This window comes from Solea senegalensis, linkage group LG8, assembly GCF_019176455.1.
Source record: "Solea senegalensis isolate Sse05_10M linkage group LG8, IFAPA_SoseM_1, whole genome shotgun sequence".
Classification (NCBI taxonomy): domain Eukaryota; kingdom Metazoa; phylum Chordata; class Actinopteri; order Pleuronectiformes; family Soleidae; genus Solea; species Solea senegalensis.
This window is the reverse complement of record NC_058028.1, coordinates 2,880,767-2,898,625: the sequence shown is the minus strand read 5'-3', so window position 1 is coordinate 2,898,625 and position 17,859 is coordinate 2,880,767. Positions and strand designations below refer to the sequence as shown.

The window sequence follows — 17,859 nt, the reverse complement described above, 5'->3', positions numbered from 1 at the left end:
ATCAACAGAACTTCAGAAAAAATCAACTTGCTAAAATTTGATAAAATAAATGTCACTGTTGAAAAAAAAAAATGAAATGATGGCACTGAAATTCATCTGTTTCCTTCAACTGTCACTTTAAGTCTCTTACTTGAGCGTAGCATCTTTGCACTAATGAATACAGTTGTACAGTTTGCATTTACATATCACACTTTCCCACTCAGGCGTAGTTTCTCCTAAATACAAAAAGATCTGATTTTAAAATCTTTTAGATTCTATAAAATTATAATAAAACCTTTTAAATTTTTAAAAAATGTTTAATTTTTACCAAAACATTTAATGATGTAAAATATTATATGAATAGAAAAGACTGAATAAACATCTTAAAGCAAAAAATATTAAAAAAGAAACAAGAATAAAGGAAAGTTAAACATCACAATAAAAATCTAAAAAAAAATAAAATGAAACATTTGTGTCTAAAAGACGTTTGAACTTTTACAGTTACATCATTTATTTATTTTACTTCACAGTTTTATCAACATTTACCGGAGTCATTTCATGATCAGAAGACACTAAAGACTGAAAACTCTGAAGACTCCGAAGATTCTGGAGACTCTGAAAACTCTAAAGATTCTGGAGACTCTGAAAACTCTGAAGATTCTGGAGACTCTGAAAACTCTGAAGACTCTGAAGATTCTGGAAACTCAGAAAGCTCTGAAGGTTTTGGAGACTCAGAAAGCTCTGAAGATTCAGGAGATTCTGCTGTCTCGTCTTACTGGATGAGCTGAGTGGAAAGGACTGGATCAGGACTGTGTGTGGCATCGATCCAGTCCAGCGTGTCGTTCTTCTCTGAGGAAACGTTCTCTGGTACAGGCACGAGGAAGTGAACACATGTTCCCACGACCAGAAACAAGACGGCGGTGAGGACGGTGAGGCCTCGTCTGAGGACCAGCTGAGCCGTGGAGAGACGTCCTCGCGTCTTCTGCTGCTGCACATCTTCATCCTTCACCTCAGTGTCGTCGTTCACCGGCTAAAACAGAGGAACAAAAACTTCAGGTAGCTGTAGCATCGCTCTCCGCTTCTTTGGTAGCAATGCGTCCTAATCCCTGCATCCAGACTTGCACCGCCACCCGATGGTTAAGAGGGATACTACAGGACCCTGGGTCGCATTGCGAGGACCCTGGTGTACTCGATATTTTCACCATTAGCAAAAACATTGTTGCTCTCTCTATTGTGGAAACGTCTGCAGCGAAGAAACGACGTCATTCGGAGAATCTCAACGGCCGATTGGCCATCGTGTTGAAAAATTTGAAACCCGAGCATCAGACGAGATTTGTGCGATGGGCGCCATTTTGTCGTGTCACTGCACGCCAATCGCATAAAGTTGCTGCGTGACAAATTTGCGGGAACACAGCATTAATGTTGGCTTTAATCTAAATAGTAGCAAAATCTTGTGTTTGTAATGAATCGATCAATCCAGAAACTCAGCGACAGATTAATGGATTATGAGAAGAATCGTTTTTTGCAGACCTAATGAAAAACCACTTAGGTTGTTAGTGGTAGGGGGTGAAAAAAAAGCGAGGCCACGTACATTCCCGTTACCCACCGTGTGGCTCTCAGCGATGTTACCGTTGTCCATCAGAGCTGCGTCGCTTAACAACGTCATGTGAATCTTTTTCTGGGCTCGTTTCACAGCCTGAAAACAAGAGAACAGACAGAAACTGTCGATAAAAAAGTCCTGGAATGTTTTTGATAATAGTACTTTGTTTAAAATGTGTTTTTTCTGCTGGACATTCACTTCACTACAGTTCCTCCGCAGGGTGCAACACTAGTCTTTTAATTTTTTATTTTTAGCTTATTAATGGCTTTTATCATTTTAACGTGCATAAAAACTCTTGAAGCTTTGCACTGACTGAGGTCTGGTGAAAATGTAATATTGACATAGTTCCCAGAACCTGTGCTTTGCTTAAGGGCTCTGTAGCGCCCCCTAAGGTGAAAACAGAGACAAAACTGAGTTCTGCCTAATTTCCCTAAACTTGGTGGAAAGATGTTATAGACCAAGACAAACAAAAAACTAAATCTGAACCATGGCCTCAACCCAACAGGAAGTCAGCCATTATGAATTTTGGCGTCCATTTTGGCGAGTTGCTCCAATTTATACTCGACACATCAAAGGCAAAAAGCTGTCAAAAGGTTTTACAGATTCTAGAGGGCGTGGACACGGCAACCCTGGACTATTCGACACGAAACAGGAAGTGCCCTTTAACTTCGGCATTAATTGACCAGTCGCCTCGAAACTTCATACCTGACTCAAGAGACCGACCACAGACACGTCTATGGACACAAACTTAACCTAAAGTGAAGACTCTTGAGTGAGGGGGACTCCCTGACTTGCATGAGGGCCCTTTCAGTCCTAATTATTATTATTATTGTTATTGTGAAGCTGAGTGTGTGAGGATTATCAGGCCTGTGTGTCTGATATAAAGTGAGCTGTTGTTCCATTAAAAACCTGCCACATTTTTCAGGTTATTTGTGTTATTCTTCTATAAAACGGATGTTCCTGACTCTTTCATACAGCACCTCCTCTGTCATTCTCTCCCAGTTCAGCTTGAAGATCACAGTGATGTAGAAGGTGGACTGAAGAACGACACAGATGAGGAGGCCCAGCCAGTAACCTGCAGAGACGGGATTCACTCGTCACATTCACCACTTTGTTTGTACGTGGAAATAATAAAACATTAATCCAGTCACCCAAAATCCGAAGCTTTGCCACAAACACTAAAATTATGCTGAGGGAAATTCCAATGCAGTAGTATCCCACAAAATTAGCCACAGCTGGAATCTTCTGTTTGCCGGTGCCCAGGAAGATGCCTGTGCACACACACTGAGGACACACACACACACACACACTGTGAGGAGGAACAAACACACACAGTCTATAAAACCTACTTTTGTCATCATAATATAAACAGCGTTGATCAAAAGTCTGAGTCTCTGCTCACTTTGTTGTTTCAGAGACGTTTTAAAAAAAAACCTCTGTTTCCGGCACTGTGTTCAATTGAATTTGTTTATTTCTTTTTTAGACAACATAACTTCATAACTGTGTCAACGGAGGAGCAGGAAACACAGAACATATACCGTATATCTCACTTACAAAATTATGATTTAAATCTCAAAAAACTTTAATTTCTGACTTTAATCTCACACAATTTTAATGTCAGAATTATTGTTTTTTTATATATATTTTTATCTCACATGTGGCCCTAATCCTCTTCTGTAAAATGAGCAAAATTAAATTTTGACATCTCGTGGAACTTGAACGCCTTCTGGTCGTTCAAAAAAAGACACACTGACAAAATTCTTATTAGATCTTGTCAGATTTCGACATTTTCATTTGTTTGACCTTGACCTTGTTTTTTATAACACATACGTTTGATCACTGATTTTCTCTTTGATGGTGACTTTTCTAACAGATTATTACAATGTGGTCACTTTCTGAGGGACAATGATAGAGAAATAAATAAATAAATATGATCATTAACACGATGCTAAACAACAAATCTAATCATTGTCTATGAGACTTTGACATACACAGTATATATATCTATATATATATATGTATAGATATATATATCTATATTTTATTTTTTATATATATATATATATATATATATGTATATGTATGTATGACTCACCACGAGACCGTCAAAGAACTGCAGGAAACAGTAAGCGTTCATCAGCTGTGACACCAGCGCGACGATCTTCCTGACGTGGAAATTCAAATGTGTGACACAGTTTGTGTTACAGCTGATATTAAATAAGTGTGTTTATGTTTAAAGTCTCACTCATCAGAGGTGAACATGAAGCCGATCACAGATTTAGTCGCTCCCAGGAACAGACCCTGAACGATCGCGATGCCGCCTGTGAGAGAAGAGCAGCGACCGCCGCCAAACATCAAACAAGTGTTTCCAGAACTAAACGTGGAGAAATGACATCTTCTTTGTGAGCAGCAGAGTATGTTTACGACCCACCTGCGAGAGCGAGCGACAATTTGCTGGCGAGAACGGCTCTGGCTGTGTCTCCTGCTCCCAGAGCGTTCCCTACACGAGCGCACGCCGCACCTTGAACTCCCAGAGGAAACTAGCGGATTTGTTATTTTAGAAAGAAAACACATTTTTGATTTAAAGCCATTATACACGTAAACAAACACATTTTCCTGCTGATAAACCTTGGTAAACGTCTCCCTCTGAACCTTTAAAGAACTCTTTTTCAGGGGAGAATGAAAGGTACCATGTAGGTGATGAACGCCACCATGATCACAGCATGTTGAGCTGCCAGCTCATCTTCACTCAACATTCCTGATCCACACAGAGACGAAGAGGAAAAGTCTCAGTCACCACTCAGACTCAGCCCGTTTAATTAAACTGCACAACAAATATTCAGATTACCTGCAAAGAATCCACCAATCTCATAAACCCACCACTCAAAACAGGTCATCATCGTACTGGGAATGGCCAGTTTCATGTAGGAGCCCCACTCCTGCAGTGACTCCATCGACCAGCCTGCAGGGGGAGACATAACATAACGTAATATCGTACAAACCGGATGAACATGTGTGCATGTGCATATTAAATCCCTCACCTCCCCATGTTTTCAAGTGGAGCTTCTTCCATCGAATGTAAGCAAAGAGAAAAGCACAGACGTAAACCTGAGACAGAGAGTTGGCTGCAGCAGATCCACTGTAACACACACACACACACACACACACACACACACACACGGTGTGTGTTACATTACTCAGAATGTGATTGTGTTTCAGTGACATGAGTATTTACACACCTCACTCCCAGATCCAGCCAGTAGAGAAAGACATAGTTTGTCAGCACATTAGCGACGTTAGCCGCAGCAGCCGTGTACATCTGAGGCAAAATCAGACCCTGAGAAACAAAACAACACATGTTTGTTTGTTTGTTTCCACAACACATCTGATGAAATACACTGTAAAACTGTAAATAAGCCAAATATTCTTACAGGTTTGTGGCTTGAAGTCAATTTTACTTGTATAAAATACTTTTAACTAACTCAGATTGTAATGTCATTTACTTAAAGTAAGTAAATAAATTAAACTTTATTGTCATTATACACAGGTACAAATCTCTCAATTGCGACTAGAAGCATCTCTGCACAAATAATAGATAAGAAATGCAGAAATATAAGAGCTTGAAAGTCTAAGATTGCACAGAAATGTACAAAAATACACTGTATAAAAATTGCATACGTTGTATAAAATGGGGCAAGATATAAGAAAGTTGTTCTGATCACAAGCAAACAAATTCTATTATGTAAGAAACTTAAAATGAGTCTCCCTTAACTTAACTAAGCTGACTTTAAGAATGTTTGTATTAGAATTTCTTATATTTTCACACTCGCCAATCTGTGATAGTGAAATCTACGTTATACACACCAGTCGTGAGCACTCAAAGCTAGTTTTAGCTTGTTATTTAAGATTAAAATAAGATTACATTTCTATATTACGTAATTACATTACTGTAGAGTATCTGTGTGTGTGTGTGTGTGTGTGTGTGTACTAGACCTGGTTCTGTAGATATGAAACCTGCAGCTGATATAGAAACATTGCCTAAAAGACAAAGATGAATAAACAAATGAATGAATAAAAAGTCTTGATTTTATTAACGTGAGTTCCTTGATTTTGTAGATGAACGAGTGAAAAGTCAAACTCACAGGAACTGCAGGAAGAAAAGCTGTAATATAGAGCTGAGCTATTCTGAAATAAAGAGGGAAATATTCAGGACTTTTCCTCCTGGGACACAAACATCATGAAAATGTGCTACGTTCATAAACACAGCACTAGCATGACATCACTTAGCTCGCATCATTAGCTAGCTTAGATATTTAGCTTACATTATTAGCTAGCTTACATCATGTAGTTCGCTATCTTAGATAGCTGGCTACATACATAATGTAGTCAGCTAGTTTAGCTTGCTAGTTAGCTAGATTATGTAGTTAGATAGTCTTCGTTAGATAAATCTTGTCCAAGGTTATTTATGTGCGTAATAAATTAAAAAAAGGGTGCAGAACTCTCTTAGAATTCTCTTTGTGAACAGCGATCAACTGTGTCAAAGTCCTTATTCAACACATAAGCTATGTTCAATTAAATTGTACGTCGTTCCCCTTTTTCAGTGTAGGTTATATTTTCAAACACTGAGGGGATAAAATATCTTGACATTTCTTGCAAATTTGAATTGCTCCAGGCTCATGTTCTGACATTTGTGCAGTGTGACACACATTGAGCTGACAGAGACCAGAGCTTTTGTTGTGTTTTTGGTTTTACACTCTGTGGCAGAATGAAGCACGACTTCATTAAATGTCCATGAGAAAGTCTCTCCTTGTCCCTGTGGGACATGACTTCGAATGATCCTCTCCACCGTGGAAGGATCCTTGTCTTTGAGAATCTCCATCTGACGGAGTGATGTGAGGATAACTGTTGGTTACCTGGCCACCTCCGGCTCCTGGCCCAGACATAAGAGGATGTTCTGGGCGTTGATGAGCAGAGCCCAGCACGGCAAACAGAACAGCAGCAGGATGATGATGCCGCGCTGAAGGATCACTCCCACCCGCAGCAGGTTCTTACCCCCAAACGTCTGCACACACAGTGGAAGAGAGTGTTGGGATGTGGAGTTAGTCAATTTAAAGGAATACTTCACCCATTTGCACTTATATTTGTATTACTAGAATAGGGGTAGTATTTTTTGAAAAAATGTGCTTCCCTACCTCAGTTGAGTTGAGAAATATCTTCATTCTTTTCTTTATGTGCCAACCAGTGACACACTCAAAAATAATGCACCTATTCTAGTAATAATAAGCTAAATGCAAATCGGTTAAGTATTATTTAAGGGTTATGGTGCATTCCGGTTGTAGTCGGAATTGTGGAGTTCCAAGTCAGACGAGTTTTCACTGTACTCAATATTTGTATTATCTATTTTACTCTGATTTTAGTGATTCTTGAATGTGTATTTTGTTATTTTTATTAATAGAAAGGAAACTCAGTAAAAGCGCTCTGCTACTTTAAATCCACTTCTGTCTTTTATCAGTTGTTCACATCGTACTCTTTCTTCAAATTTAAGCTATTTTGTGTGAGTAAAATATCAATAGAGCAGAGGTCGCGAACTCAAATGACCTGAGGGCCAATGAGCATCTAGTCTGGTCAAGAGGGGGCGGGTCATGAATTTATGTTTATTTATATTTATGATGACATTTCAAAGTAGAAGTGTTTGTTTTGTTGTTTCAACTTTTAATGTAAATGGAACACAGCATGAATCAAATATTGGGAACTTATTGGGAAATAAAAAAGGCACGAGATGAGAACTTAAATAAAGAACACTTATAGCTGTTATATACTGTATACTACTGTTTTGTTGCGGCTTCAGTTCATTATTAGTTTTATTATTTTCTGTCACTCGGGTTGATTCTGTTTTCGATCGACTGGTTTTGTGAACAATGGCGAGCCTGAACGAGGCTTGTGTCCATGTTTCTTTTCCCTCCGACTTCTCAACTGGAACATGATCCACAAGAAAGTTCCGACCTCCGATGTAAACGGAGCGCACCATCAAAATCAAAATTGCACTGAGACCTGAGACACCAAAGTATCACATGCTAGTGACAGACCACATCCTGTAGCGATCGTGGATATGTTAAGAGCCTGAAATGAAAACATGAAGAAAACTCACATCAGTAAAAGCACCACGTAATATTTCAGTGACTCGTGATATTTTGATAAAATCATCACGTTTCTGAGAGTTGTAAGAGCTTCTTGAAGTTCTAGTGTTTTTTATCACAAATTAAACCTCGAGTACTTCTTCTCATGTCGGCCTCCACACCTCTGACGATCACTTACCGCAGAAGCTAATCCATATCCAGCCATCACTTCATTTCCCAGACGTCCACAGAACATTGTGACCACAAATGGAAGGAGGTAATGAAGGATTCGAGCGAGCAGCTGCAGAGAAACAGACAAACATCGACAAGAGCAGCAGCAGATAAAGAGAGCAGCTCTACAACCAATGCTAATCTGGAACTAATCTCACAGCTGATGAATATATAACTGTTTATTCCATAAATCAAACACAAAATGACTGATTTTTGAAAAACACTGTAGCAAAGTGTTATTGCCATCAACCAGAAAATAATCAGTTCACATTATTATGACAAACAAACTTAAGACGATATAACAAGAAACTGTAAGTTGTCTCAATATAACAAATAACAATGTTTAAATGTAATGTGTTCAGGATCAAGGAGCTTTATTTGTCGTTCAACAAGTAAGGAACATGAGAAACCTTTAAGGAACATGTGGAACCTTTAAGGAACATGTAATGAACATAAAGAACATGAGGAACCTTTAAGGAACAAGTAAGGGACATGAGAAACCTTTAAGGAACATGTGGAACCTTTAAGGAACATGTAAGGAACATAAAGAACATGAGGAACCTTTAAGGAACATGTAAGGAACAAGTAAGGAACATGAAGAACCTTTAAGGAACATGAGAACGTAAGGAACGAACATGAGGAACCTTTAAGGAACATGTAAGGAACATGTATGAGGAACACAGTAAAGGAACATGCAGAACCTTTAAGGAACATGTAAGGAACATAAACAACATGAGGAACCTTTAAGGAACAAACATAACCATGTAAGGAACATAGGAACAACATGAGGAACCTTTAAGGAACATGTAAGAACATAAACAACATGAGGAACATAAACAACATAGGAATAAGGAAAGTAAGGAACATGAAGAACCTTTACGAACATGTAAGGGAACATGAGGAACCTATAAGGAATATGAGGAACATGTAAGGAACATGAAGAACCTTTAAGGAACATGTAAGGAACATGAGGAACCTTTAAGGAACATGGAGAAACTTTAAGGAACATGTAAGGAACATAAGGAACATGAGGAACCTTTAAGGAACATGTAAGGAACAAAGAACATGAGGAACAATACTTTATATATTTAACTAAAACTACTCTATATCAGTGACCAAAGTCTGGTTTGGGGACCACAGCTTGGTCGTGGGACAATTTTCTTGTGTCCCCAAAAAAATGAGCAGAATTTTCCCAAACGTTTAGTTAAAATTTATACAGAACAGACTTTTTAAAGGTAACGACCAAATCACAATATAAGTTGTGAAAAGAGCTCATTTGTCATAATAACTAATAATATTACTTTGACTTGTTAAATAAAACGTTTTCAAGAAATGTTTGGTAAATTAATTACAACTTCATTTCATGTATGTTACTTTAAACAAATACATACAAAGTTTGCAAAAATTCAGCAAACTGGTTTTGGGACCCAAAAACAATCTCCTGCGACCCATGTGTGGGTCTCGACCCAGTGTTTGGGAAACCCTGCTGTAGTGCGTAGTCTCTCCAATCTGCATTTTTAAACACATAAAAAAGGAACGTATAATAATATAATTTAAAATAGAGTTCTTGATGGAAAAATAAAGTTTTAGTGTCTAAGTTTGAGTGCAAAAATGTAACTTTAAAAATATATAATAATTTGCCAAAGGTCAAAAAAGATAGAGATTGATATTTTTAACACTTCTCACATATTTTTCTTTTTTTATAGTACTGCTTACTGTATTTTTGAGTTTGTATATTCTTTATTTTAAACGCTGTTGTATTTTGTTGCTTGTCTTCCTCTCACTCCTCTGCTGCTCTAACAAAGTGAATTTCTCCACTGTGGGATCAATAAAGTCAAATCTAATCAGAGAATCTAATCTCATTTGAAGATGGCAGACGCGAGCAGACTGAGCAGCCTTTCGATCATCTCTCCTCACAGGTAAATGCGCTGTAAATCACAGTCAACACCAGTTACAGTTAATTAGCTTTTGCCATGTTTTGAAATTGAGCCTGTGCACTTTCATCGTGTTGACAGCGTACAGGCAGCCACCGGCTGAAATCCTGCACAACACTGCTTTAGTTTGACTCATTGCTGCCTCGGGAACCCAGACACAAAGTCTATTTTCCCCCTGACATTTCAAAGCAAACACTCTCATCAATCCTGGGGTGAAGAAACCAACTCATTATTGAGAACACCCAGGAAGCACGGAAACCACAAAGTCTGGTTTCCATGACTTCAGACGACATGACTCGGACTTATGTCCGCGACCTGGAGACTTAGGGTCACTCGCTCTTACCTTAACCATAACTAATACTGACCTTAACTTCACCCTAACCTCAACCCATGGGGACTTGAGTTTCATGTAAACAGGTCCCCACAAGATGAGGAATACCTGGAACACACACAAACCCTTACCCTTACCTTAACCGTCACAAATAAATGCCTGACTTAACCATAACTTAGGCTTAAACAAAAGCCCTTTAAAGATAAAATGTCCCCACAAGGTCAAAATGTCTGACTAAAGCAGTTAATTTTTAATCCTAAACTTAGCCTAACACCACTATGGATCCATGCTGTTGCACCTTTTGCCGATATCAGGTCTTAAAGTGTATTTTTCATACTCATGTCACAGCAGATGTAGATATACATTTTCTTTAACGTGCAAAATAAACAAACTTTATAAATTATTATAAAAAGATAATAAACAATAATAGCCATAGAGGGCGCCAGCGAAGAAGTCGAGGAGGATCTTGGTGTGTTTGACGATATCTGATAATACTCTGTAAAGCCAATATCGTGCCGATAATATCGTGCTCATAATATCCTGTGTCTCGACAAAACCACAATTCACATCCGAGTCCTAAACTTAACCAGTTTCCAAGAAAAGAGGTTCTTCCTCACTAGGACCAGGTTTTGTTCTCCATGAGGACTTCTGGTCCCGACAAGGTCAGCCTCAGACACACACACACACACACAGTGCAGGTCTTACCAGAGGTCCAGTCATCCTCAGGATGTGATACAGTTCTTCTCTGTGAGCTCGTGGAAGCTTATCCTGAACAGACCTGCAGCACAAAAGCTTTTCCCTGGATTCTCCCATACCTGCAGGACCAGAGGCTAAGACTGGACCAGAGACCGAGACTAGGACAGGATCAGAGACTGGTGCAGGATCAGAGAACTCAGAACTGCTGCGTTAAGTATTTTATGATCTGAAAAAGTTACTATTTAATTTCCGTCTCTGTTTGTTTAGCTGGTTTCAGGTTGAGCGCTGAGTTACACAGTAGCCAGTATATTCACACTGTACCATTTATTTATTTAAATATGATATATGTTAAAAAAAAAAAGGGACAACAGTGACCTTTAAAATGTCACACTGTGTAAAGAGTTGGTTGCAAAGGTTTCCATAACTGTCTGTAATTTAATTTGAACATTTGTAACCATTCACGAGGAAGGAGATTCTACAACTACGGTTGCAGAACGACAGCCGATAGTCGTGAATGACTCTGGTTTATCAGGCTCTTCTTGGCTTGGTTCTTTTCTTCAGAGAACAGAAATTCATTATTACTGATGTTTTTATTAACTATGATGTGTGCTGCTGCTGTTCTTGGCCCAGTCAATGCTCTTTTATCTGGTTAAATGAAGGTTAAATCTAGTACGTGGGGGAGTTTTTGTCAACCAGCGACGCTCATTTGAACGACGAAGCTACGTGTGTTATTCTCATTGTCTGTAAACGAGACTTTTTTAACCCTAACCTCACTAATGGCTCTTTTCCATTAAACACTTTTAACTCTACTCAGTTTAGTATCAGTCGTGTTGTTTTTCATGTATTCATAGCTCCTCCTCAACATGGGCGGAGTCATCATATAATGATTTGCTAAATGTTGGAGATGAACGCATGTTTTCAGGATATTTGAGTCTTTTTAATTTTGATCTACAGTTGGACATTGTTGCCTTTAAGTCTTGTGTTGGACGTCGTGCTCGCGACACTTCGGTGACGACACTCTCTGACCAATCAGAGGCCGGCAGTCCGGCAGTTCCAGAGCAGGAACTAAAAAAAAAAACCCAGGTAAGACCACGTTCAGTAGATTCATGGGCCCGTCGCAAAAAATTCACATTGATTCGTCAAAAACTGCAGACAGGAAGTTGCTAAAAGAAGAACAAATGTACAGATAAACCCATGCCCATGAAAACAGAACCTTCTTGATGGAGGTAAATATAATTGGAAATAATTTGGAAAGAATAATTGTACGGGAGGAAATAAAATGAAATTGCTCCGAGAAAGTAATTACCTACAAAGCAGGCGCAGAGAGAAGGTCAGCTGCTGTAGCCACATATCAGCGCTCACACAGAAGCAGCTGATTTATGACGGACCTGCGACGCTTCACAGCACAACTCAAATACTTCACTGTCGTTATGAACCGCAGACGTTTGTGTGACTGAGATTCAGGTTCACAGGCTGAGATGACAGAACGTTATTTCTGTTCATGTTCACTTATTTAACTCACACTCACACTGAACACATGCTACATGCTAATAGCTGAAGTCACACTTCCACATTCAACTGGAGCCACGCATTTTCGCACTTGTGTACATTATCATGGTTGTGTTCGTACTTTCATGAGGGTTCACGTCAGGCTAGCCTCTCACATCAGGCCAACTAGCCTTCCACGACAGGCTAACTAGCCTCCCACATTGGCCTAGCCTCTCACATCAGGCTAACTAGCCTTCCTTATCAGGCTAACTCGCATTCAACATCACGTTAACTAGCCTTCCACATCAGGCTAACTAGTATTCCACATCAGGCTCACTAGCCATCAACATCAGGCTGACAGGCCTTCAATATCAGGCTAACTAGTATTCCACATCAGGCTAACTAGGCTTCAACATCAGGCTTACTAGTATTCCACGTCAGGCTAACTAGCCTTCTACGTTAGGCTAACTAGCCTTCAACATCAGGCTAACTAGCATTACATGTCAGGTTAACTGGCCTTCAACATCAGGCTAACTAGCCTTCTACGTTAGGCTAACTAGCCTTCAACATCAAGCTAACTAGCATTACATGTCAGGTTAACTGGCCTTCAACATCAGGCTAACTAGCCTTCCACGTGAGGAGAGTCGTGACTTTAAGTTGGCGGAGGTACATGTGATTTGACAGCTTGAGGTTCCGCCCACTTGTAACCCCGCTCCCTCTCTTGTCATTTGCGTAATTGTGACCTAACACTAACCCTCATCACGTAATACTGATCTCCTATTACTCTCTAATTTTTCAAATATTCCGCCCACTTGTAACCCCGCCCCCTCTCTTGCAGTCTGCAGATGGATGCGACTGATTTCACAAGCGTTTCCTCACCAGGTAATTACCTTCTTTGGCGTTTCCCTTGGATCCAGTGAATGGTTACCGTCTTTCACCTTGTATCTTTTGACCAAAAAAAGAGCGCCACCACGTGGTTAGGCATTAACAGGTCAGTTAGTGATAAGGCTTTGTGCATGTGTGTGCTCCTCCAGACTTCATCGATGGTTAACTCTGTAAACGCAGACGTTGTTTATTTAACCTCTGTTGTCTCATGCGTCGTCCATTAACAGATTCAAACGTACGCTGAGCTGTGAAATGCAGTAACGGCGAATTGTTGCTACATCAGAGTTATCTAACACGTCCACAGTTCGTCTCCTGTGATTCACCGTGAATGTGCATCAGCAGAGGAAGAAGTTGTTGGAGAAACGTTCGCCTCCTTGATCTCATTTTCATGTGAAGCGATGAGCGTCGAGAGTAAAAGAGAAACTGTGACTCAGACAAGACAAGGTCATAAACTCACACCAGTCATTTTTAAATCAGTTATAGAATTTGGGAAGCGTCTACTTTACTGAGACTGTAAATCAGCACACGTATATAAGTTATTATTTGTCTGTGACACTGGAAAATGTGCTGCTCTATTTTGTAAAAAGGAGATTTTTAATCTCAACGAGGCTTTCTGAGGCAAGGAAAGGTGACAGTAATATGAATATGATGAAGAATATGAATGAAAATAAATAAATTAGAATATCTTTGAATTTGTATTAGGAGCATCACCCCCTGAAATGTTGCCTCTCATTTTCAAGGATTTCAGCAGTCAACAGAACATCCTTTGTGCACATAGATGTTTATTCTTGGACACATTCAGTTTTTTTTAAGATTTACTGATTTTAAGTTTGATTTCCTTTTATCCTCTGTCATATATAGTATTTTTTTTTAACTGTAGTTAAAACTGTAAACGAGAACGTAAAAGAAGTCCTGAAGCAACTGAAAGAGAAAGATGATTGTTCCAGTCAGAGAGACTTTTATTTTGAAATGATCGCCACCAGGGGAGGTTTTAAAGATATAATAATCATTATACCTAAATCTTTATATGTAACATGCATACATAGTATTTACATTTTGAAAGTAAAATCATGTAAGAATACATCCAAAATGTGATTATTTTGATATAAAAGTCTGGCTGTGTTTCGCCGGCTAAATGCTAATAATATGAAAGTGAGATGGGCCGGATAAAACTGGTTTGCGGGCCGTATCTGGCCCCAAGGCCTTATGTTGGATATGTGTAATCTATGCCTAACTTAATAAATGAATACATAAAGATGACTGCCAGGTGTGTTTGAGTCTAAAATGTCAGCATAACTGAGCATGAATAAGAAAATATGCTGAAATAACCACCTATCAATATTTTTTTACAGTGTATTTGTAACTAATGAAGCTGAGTAAAATGTCTGACACTGAGAATATGTCATAAAAAAACACAATAATGCCTCGAATGTACAACTTATCGACAGAGAACAGGTTTTTCTTTCAGACAATAAAACGTCTGAATGGACAGAAACAGGAAGAGGCGGCAGATGAGAAAAGATTACGATACAAAACCAGATGGAGTGAAAAGAAACGAGCGACTCAGCAAACACAAAGAGCAGAGCTGCGTTCAGGAAAATAACAAGTGACAGATACAGATCAGCAGAGCTGCGGCACATGGTGTCGGTGGCACTCGTTCCTGATTGATTTAGGCAGAATAATGTCCACAGGGCTTTGGGTTGTCACACAGTGGGAGGCTCATTCTGTCTCCAACACAAACTGAAAACCTCGACGAGGAAGAGAAATGCAATATTTGACCGTCAGAAGAGAACATGTGCAGGTCTAACGAGATGTTTCTCGTCTACTTCTATCTGGGAAAACTAAATCTGCCTTGTTAAAGAGAAAAGAAAAGAACAGAAGCTCCTCCTCTGTCAATTCTGTGCTTTTGCAATTTAAATTGTGTTACTGTCTCAGCTTGTTTTCATGCACGTCGTCACGTCTTTGCAGAATCATTATTTATTTTTGCTGCAGAGAGAAAACAAACATGTTTTCACACATTTGAGTAGCAGACACTCATATTTTTAAAGGAACTGAAAGGTTCCTGGTTCAATGTGAACTATTATATGAGGAGATTTTACACAATGCTGTGGACAATATGAAAAACTGAGGCACAACTAACAAGTTCCACTCAGAAGGTTCCTCAACTATCTCAAAGTACTACTCCCCCAGGCCATGTCTCCACTGTATAGTTATAGGCAGGAACCTTAAGTAACAAGAACCCTTTTCAAGGAACTGAAAGGTTCCTGGTTCAATGTGAACTATTGGATCTTTAATATCAGGAGATTTTATGCGATGTTGTAGAGATGGATTGGCTGATATGAAAAAAAACTGAGGCACAACTAACAAGTTCCACCCAGAAGGTTCCTCAACTATCTGAAAGTACTACGCCCCCAAGCAGGAACCTGAGGTCACAAAATATACATAAGCTATTTCTTCACATTTCTCCATAAACCAGTTAGGTATAGTTCCAGGCAGGAACTTTAGGTACCAGGAACCCTTTTCAAGGAACTGAAAGATTTGTGATTCAATGTGAACTGTTGGAGATGTTGTATTCTGCTAGGGTTAGGCCCCCAAGGAACTTTTTTGGGCCAAAGAATCTACCAGAAACATAAGCCATGTGTCCACTGTATAGATCCACGCAGGAACTTTTAAGTACCAAGAATCCTATTCAAGGAACTGACAGATTCCTGGTTCAATGCAAACTATTGGTTCTTTAATGTGAGGAGATCGTACATAATGTTGTGGATTGATTGGGTTAAAAACTGAGGCACAATAAACAAGTTCTACCCAGAAGGTTCCTCAGCATCTGAACGTACTGCCCCCTGTACAGATCGATGAGGTTTCCACCTCATCAATCCATGCAGGACCTTTAAGTACCAGGAACCCTTTTCAAGGAACTGAGACAGTCCTGGTTCAATGTGGATATTTACTGTAAGGGGATTTTAGGTTCTGTTGGGCATACATTGATTGATTGACTGATATTAAACAGTGAGGTACACCTAACAAGGTACACCCAGAAGGTTCCTCAACTATAGATTAGCTGATATGAAATTCTCAGGCGCATTGAACAAGTTCCACCCAGGTTCCTTAACTATCTAAAATGACTGTCCCCGAACCAGAAACCATGTCCCCAATGTATACTTTAGATACCGGGAACTGAACTCAAATATAAACTCAATTTTATGCGATGTTGTGGGGATATTAAACGGTGAACCACAACAACAAGTTTCACCCAGAAGGTTCCTCAACTATTTGAGCATAAAATCTCTACAAGCACTTTTTGAAGTGTCACAAAATCAAAACCAGAAACATGGTTACGGAACTGTAAGTACTAGAAACCCTTTCAAGGAACCGAAAGGTTTCTGGTTCAATGTGAACAAGTGGATCATTGATATGAGGAGATTTTACATGAATTTGGAGATGGTCACCTATCTGAAAGTGCTGCCCCCTGAAGCAGGGAACTTTTGCGGGGCAATAAATACACAACAGTTGATCCACGTGACAGTTTCCATGTGTGACACGTGTCGTTCTGGTTTCCTGTGTGATGGCAGCAGAGAGCTGCATCTTAATGTGTGTGTGAGCAGTGACTGATTAACCTCTGCTGAACCATGTGACACGTTAACGTTTCATTTCCTCAAACACACGTGTGATTCCACCGCGCCGCCTTTAACGTGCAAAGACCACGCCGACCTCTCACCTCCGGTATCTGACAACAGAGAGGTTAATGCGTTAATGCGCGCTGACCTTTAACAGTCGTGTAATTACACAGTCGGAGTGTGTGATGGAATGCAGAATCAGACTCTACCATCAGACTAAATTTCATCCAGATTATGGATTTGGTTTAGTCCCATTGAACACGTTCACGTGTGTTTATCTCAGTGACATCTGAACAGATCAGGGGGAATTTTACTTCTACTTTTCAAGTCCTACAAATAGCTATACGCATGTTAAATAAGCAACAATTAACCATTAATTAACCATTATTTATGCTCCTACAACTGCACACCAACACATTTGTTTAACATGTTTCCCTTTTTACAATAACGGTCACAAGGAGCATTAATAACAGTTAATTAATGGTTAATAAATGCTTAATTATAGTTAGGTAATGGTGATTTAATGCTATTATAAGTCACTATGCTTTAATGAACTGTTCATTAAATTGAATTGAATTGAATTGAATTGACTTTATTCCTCCCCCAGGGAGGAAACACACATTCACCACAGCTCAGTTGTGAAAAAAGAGAATAGAATAAAAATAAGAATAAGAATTAAAAAAATAATATATATGTATATATATATATAATAAAATAAGATTAAAAAAGAACAATACAGTGCAATAGTGAGAACATTTCAAAAAATAAAATAATCAAAAAATAAAATAATAAAAACTAAAAAAATTAAAAAATTAAAAAATTAAAAAAACTGAATAACAGTTAAAACATTAACTGTTAGTAAATGCTTATAACAGCATTAACTAATGTCAGTTGATGTGACCTGACCTACAAATTGCTAATAAATGGCAAATTAGACTCTTGGACAAGACAAATTCATACTTAGTCATTGGTAAATTATGAA

The 17,859-nt window shown here is 39.0% G+C and overlaps 1 protein-coding gene and 1 long non-coding RNA gene across 6 annotated transcripts; both read right to left on the bottom strand.

The window, feature by feature from the left end:
• Positions 1-295: 295 nt before the first annotated feature.
• Positions 296-11,106, bottom strand: LOC122773361 (multidrug and toxin extrusion protein 1-like). Of its 3 annotated transcripts, none has more exons than XM_044031988.1 (17): positions 10,897-11,105; positions 7,895-7,996; positions 7,631-7,699; positions 6,493-6,641; positions 5,722-5,764; positions 5,573-5,617; positions 4,819-4,916; positions 4,621-4,718; positions 4,428-4,541; positions 4,270-4,337; positions 4,011-4,119; positions 3,825-3,900; positions 3,675-3,744; positions 2,731-2,863; positions 2,560-2,654; positions 1,571-1,675; positions 296-1,009 (listed from the first exon to the last, which is right to left on the bottom strand). In XM_044031988.1, exons 1-17 carry the CDS (start codon positions 11,002-11,004, stop codon positions 752-754), a joined length of 1,740 nt encoding a protein of 579 aa, XP_043887923.1. In that variant the 5' UTR covers positions 11,005-11,105; the 3' UTR covers positions 296-751. The 3 variants fall into 3 exon arrangements, with proteins under 3 accessions (XP_043887923.1, XP_043887924.1, XP_043887925.1); XM_044031989.1 differs by having other exon boundaries at positions 1,586-1,675; XM_044031990.1 differs by having other exon boundaries at positions 744-1,009; positions 1,586-1,675; positions 2,560-2,863; positions 10,897-11,106.
• Positions 8,280-10,570, bottom strand: LOC122773364. Of its 3 annotated transcripts, none has more exons than XR_006360885.1 (2): positions 8,872-10,570; positions 8,280-8,529 (listed from the first exon to the last, which is right to left on the bottom strand). It is a non-coding gene; the product is annotated as an uncharacterized LOC122773364 (long non-coding RNA). The 3 variants fall into 3 exon arrangements; XR_006360887.1 differs by having other exon boundaries at positions 8,954-10,570; XR_006360886.1 differs by lacking the exon at positions 8,872-10,570 and adding an exon at positions 8,628-8,679.
• Positions 11,107-17,859: the final 6,753 nt, after the last annotated feature.

Excerpts from the sequence above, each read along its gene's own strand:
- LOC122773361 (XM_044031988.1), bottom strand. The coding sequence starts at position 11,004 with ATGGGAGAATCCAGGGAAAAGCTTTTGTGCTGCAGGTCTGTTCAGGAT. Across the intron at positions 7,700-7,894 it reads GATATGGATTAGCTTCTGCG|GCTCTTAACATATCCACGAT; the intron begins GTAAGTGATCGT and ends TTTTCATTTCAG. Across the intron at positions 4,120-4,269 it reads TGGCGTTCATCACCTACATG|TTTCCTCTGGGAGTTCAAGG; the intron begins GTACCTTTCATT and ends CAAATCCGCTAG.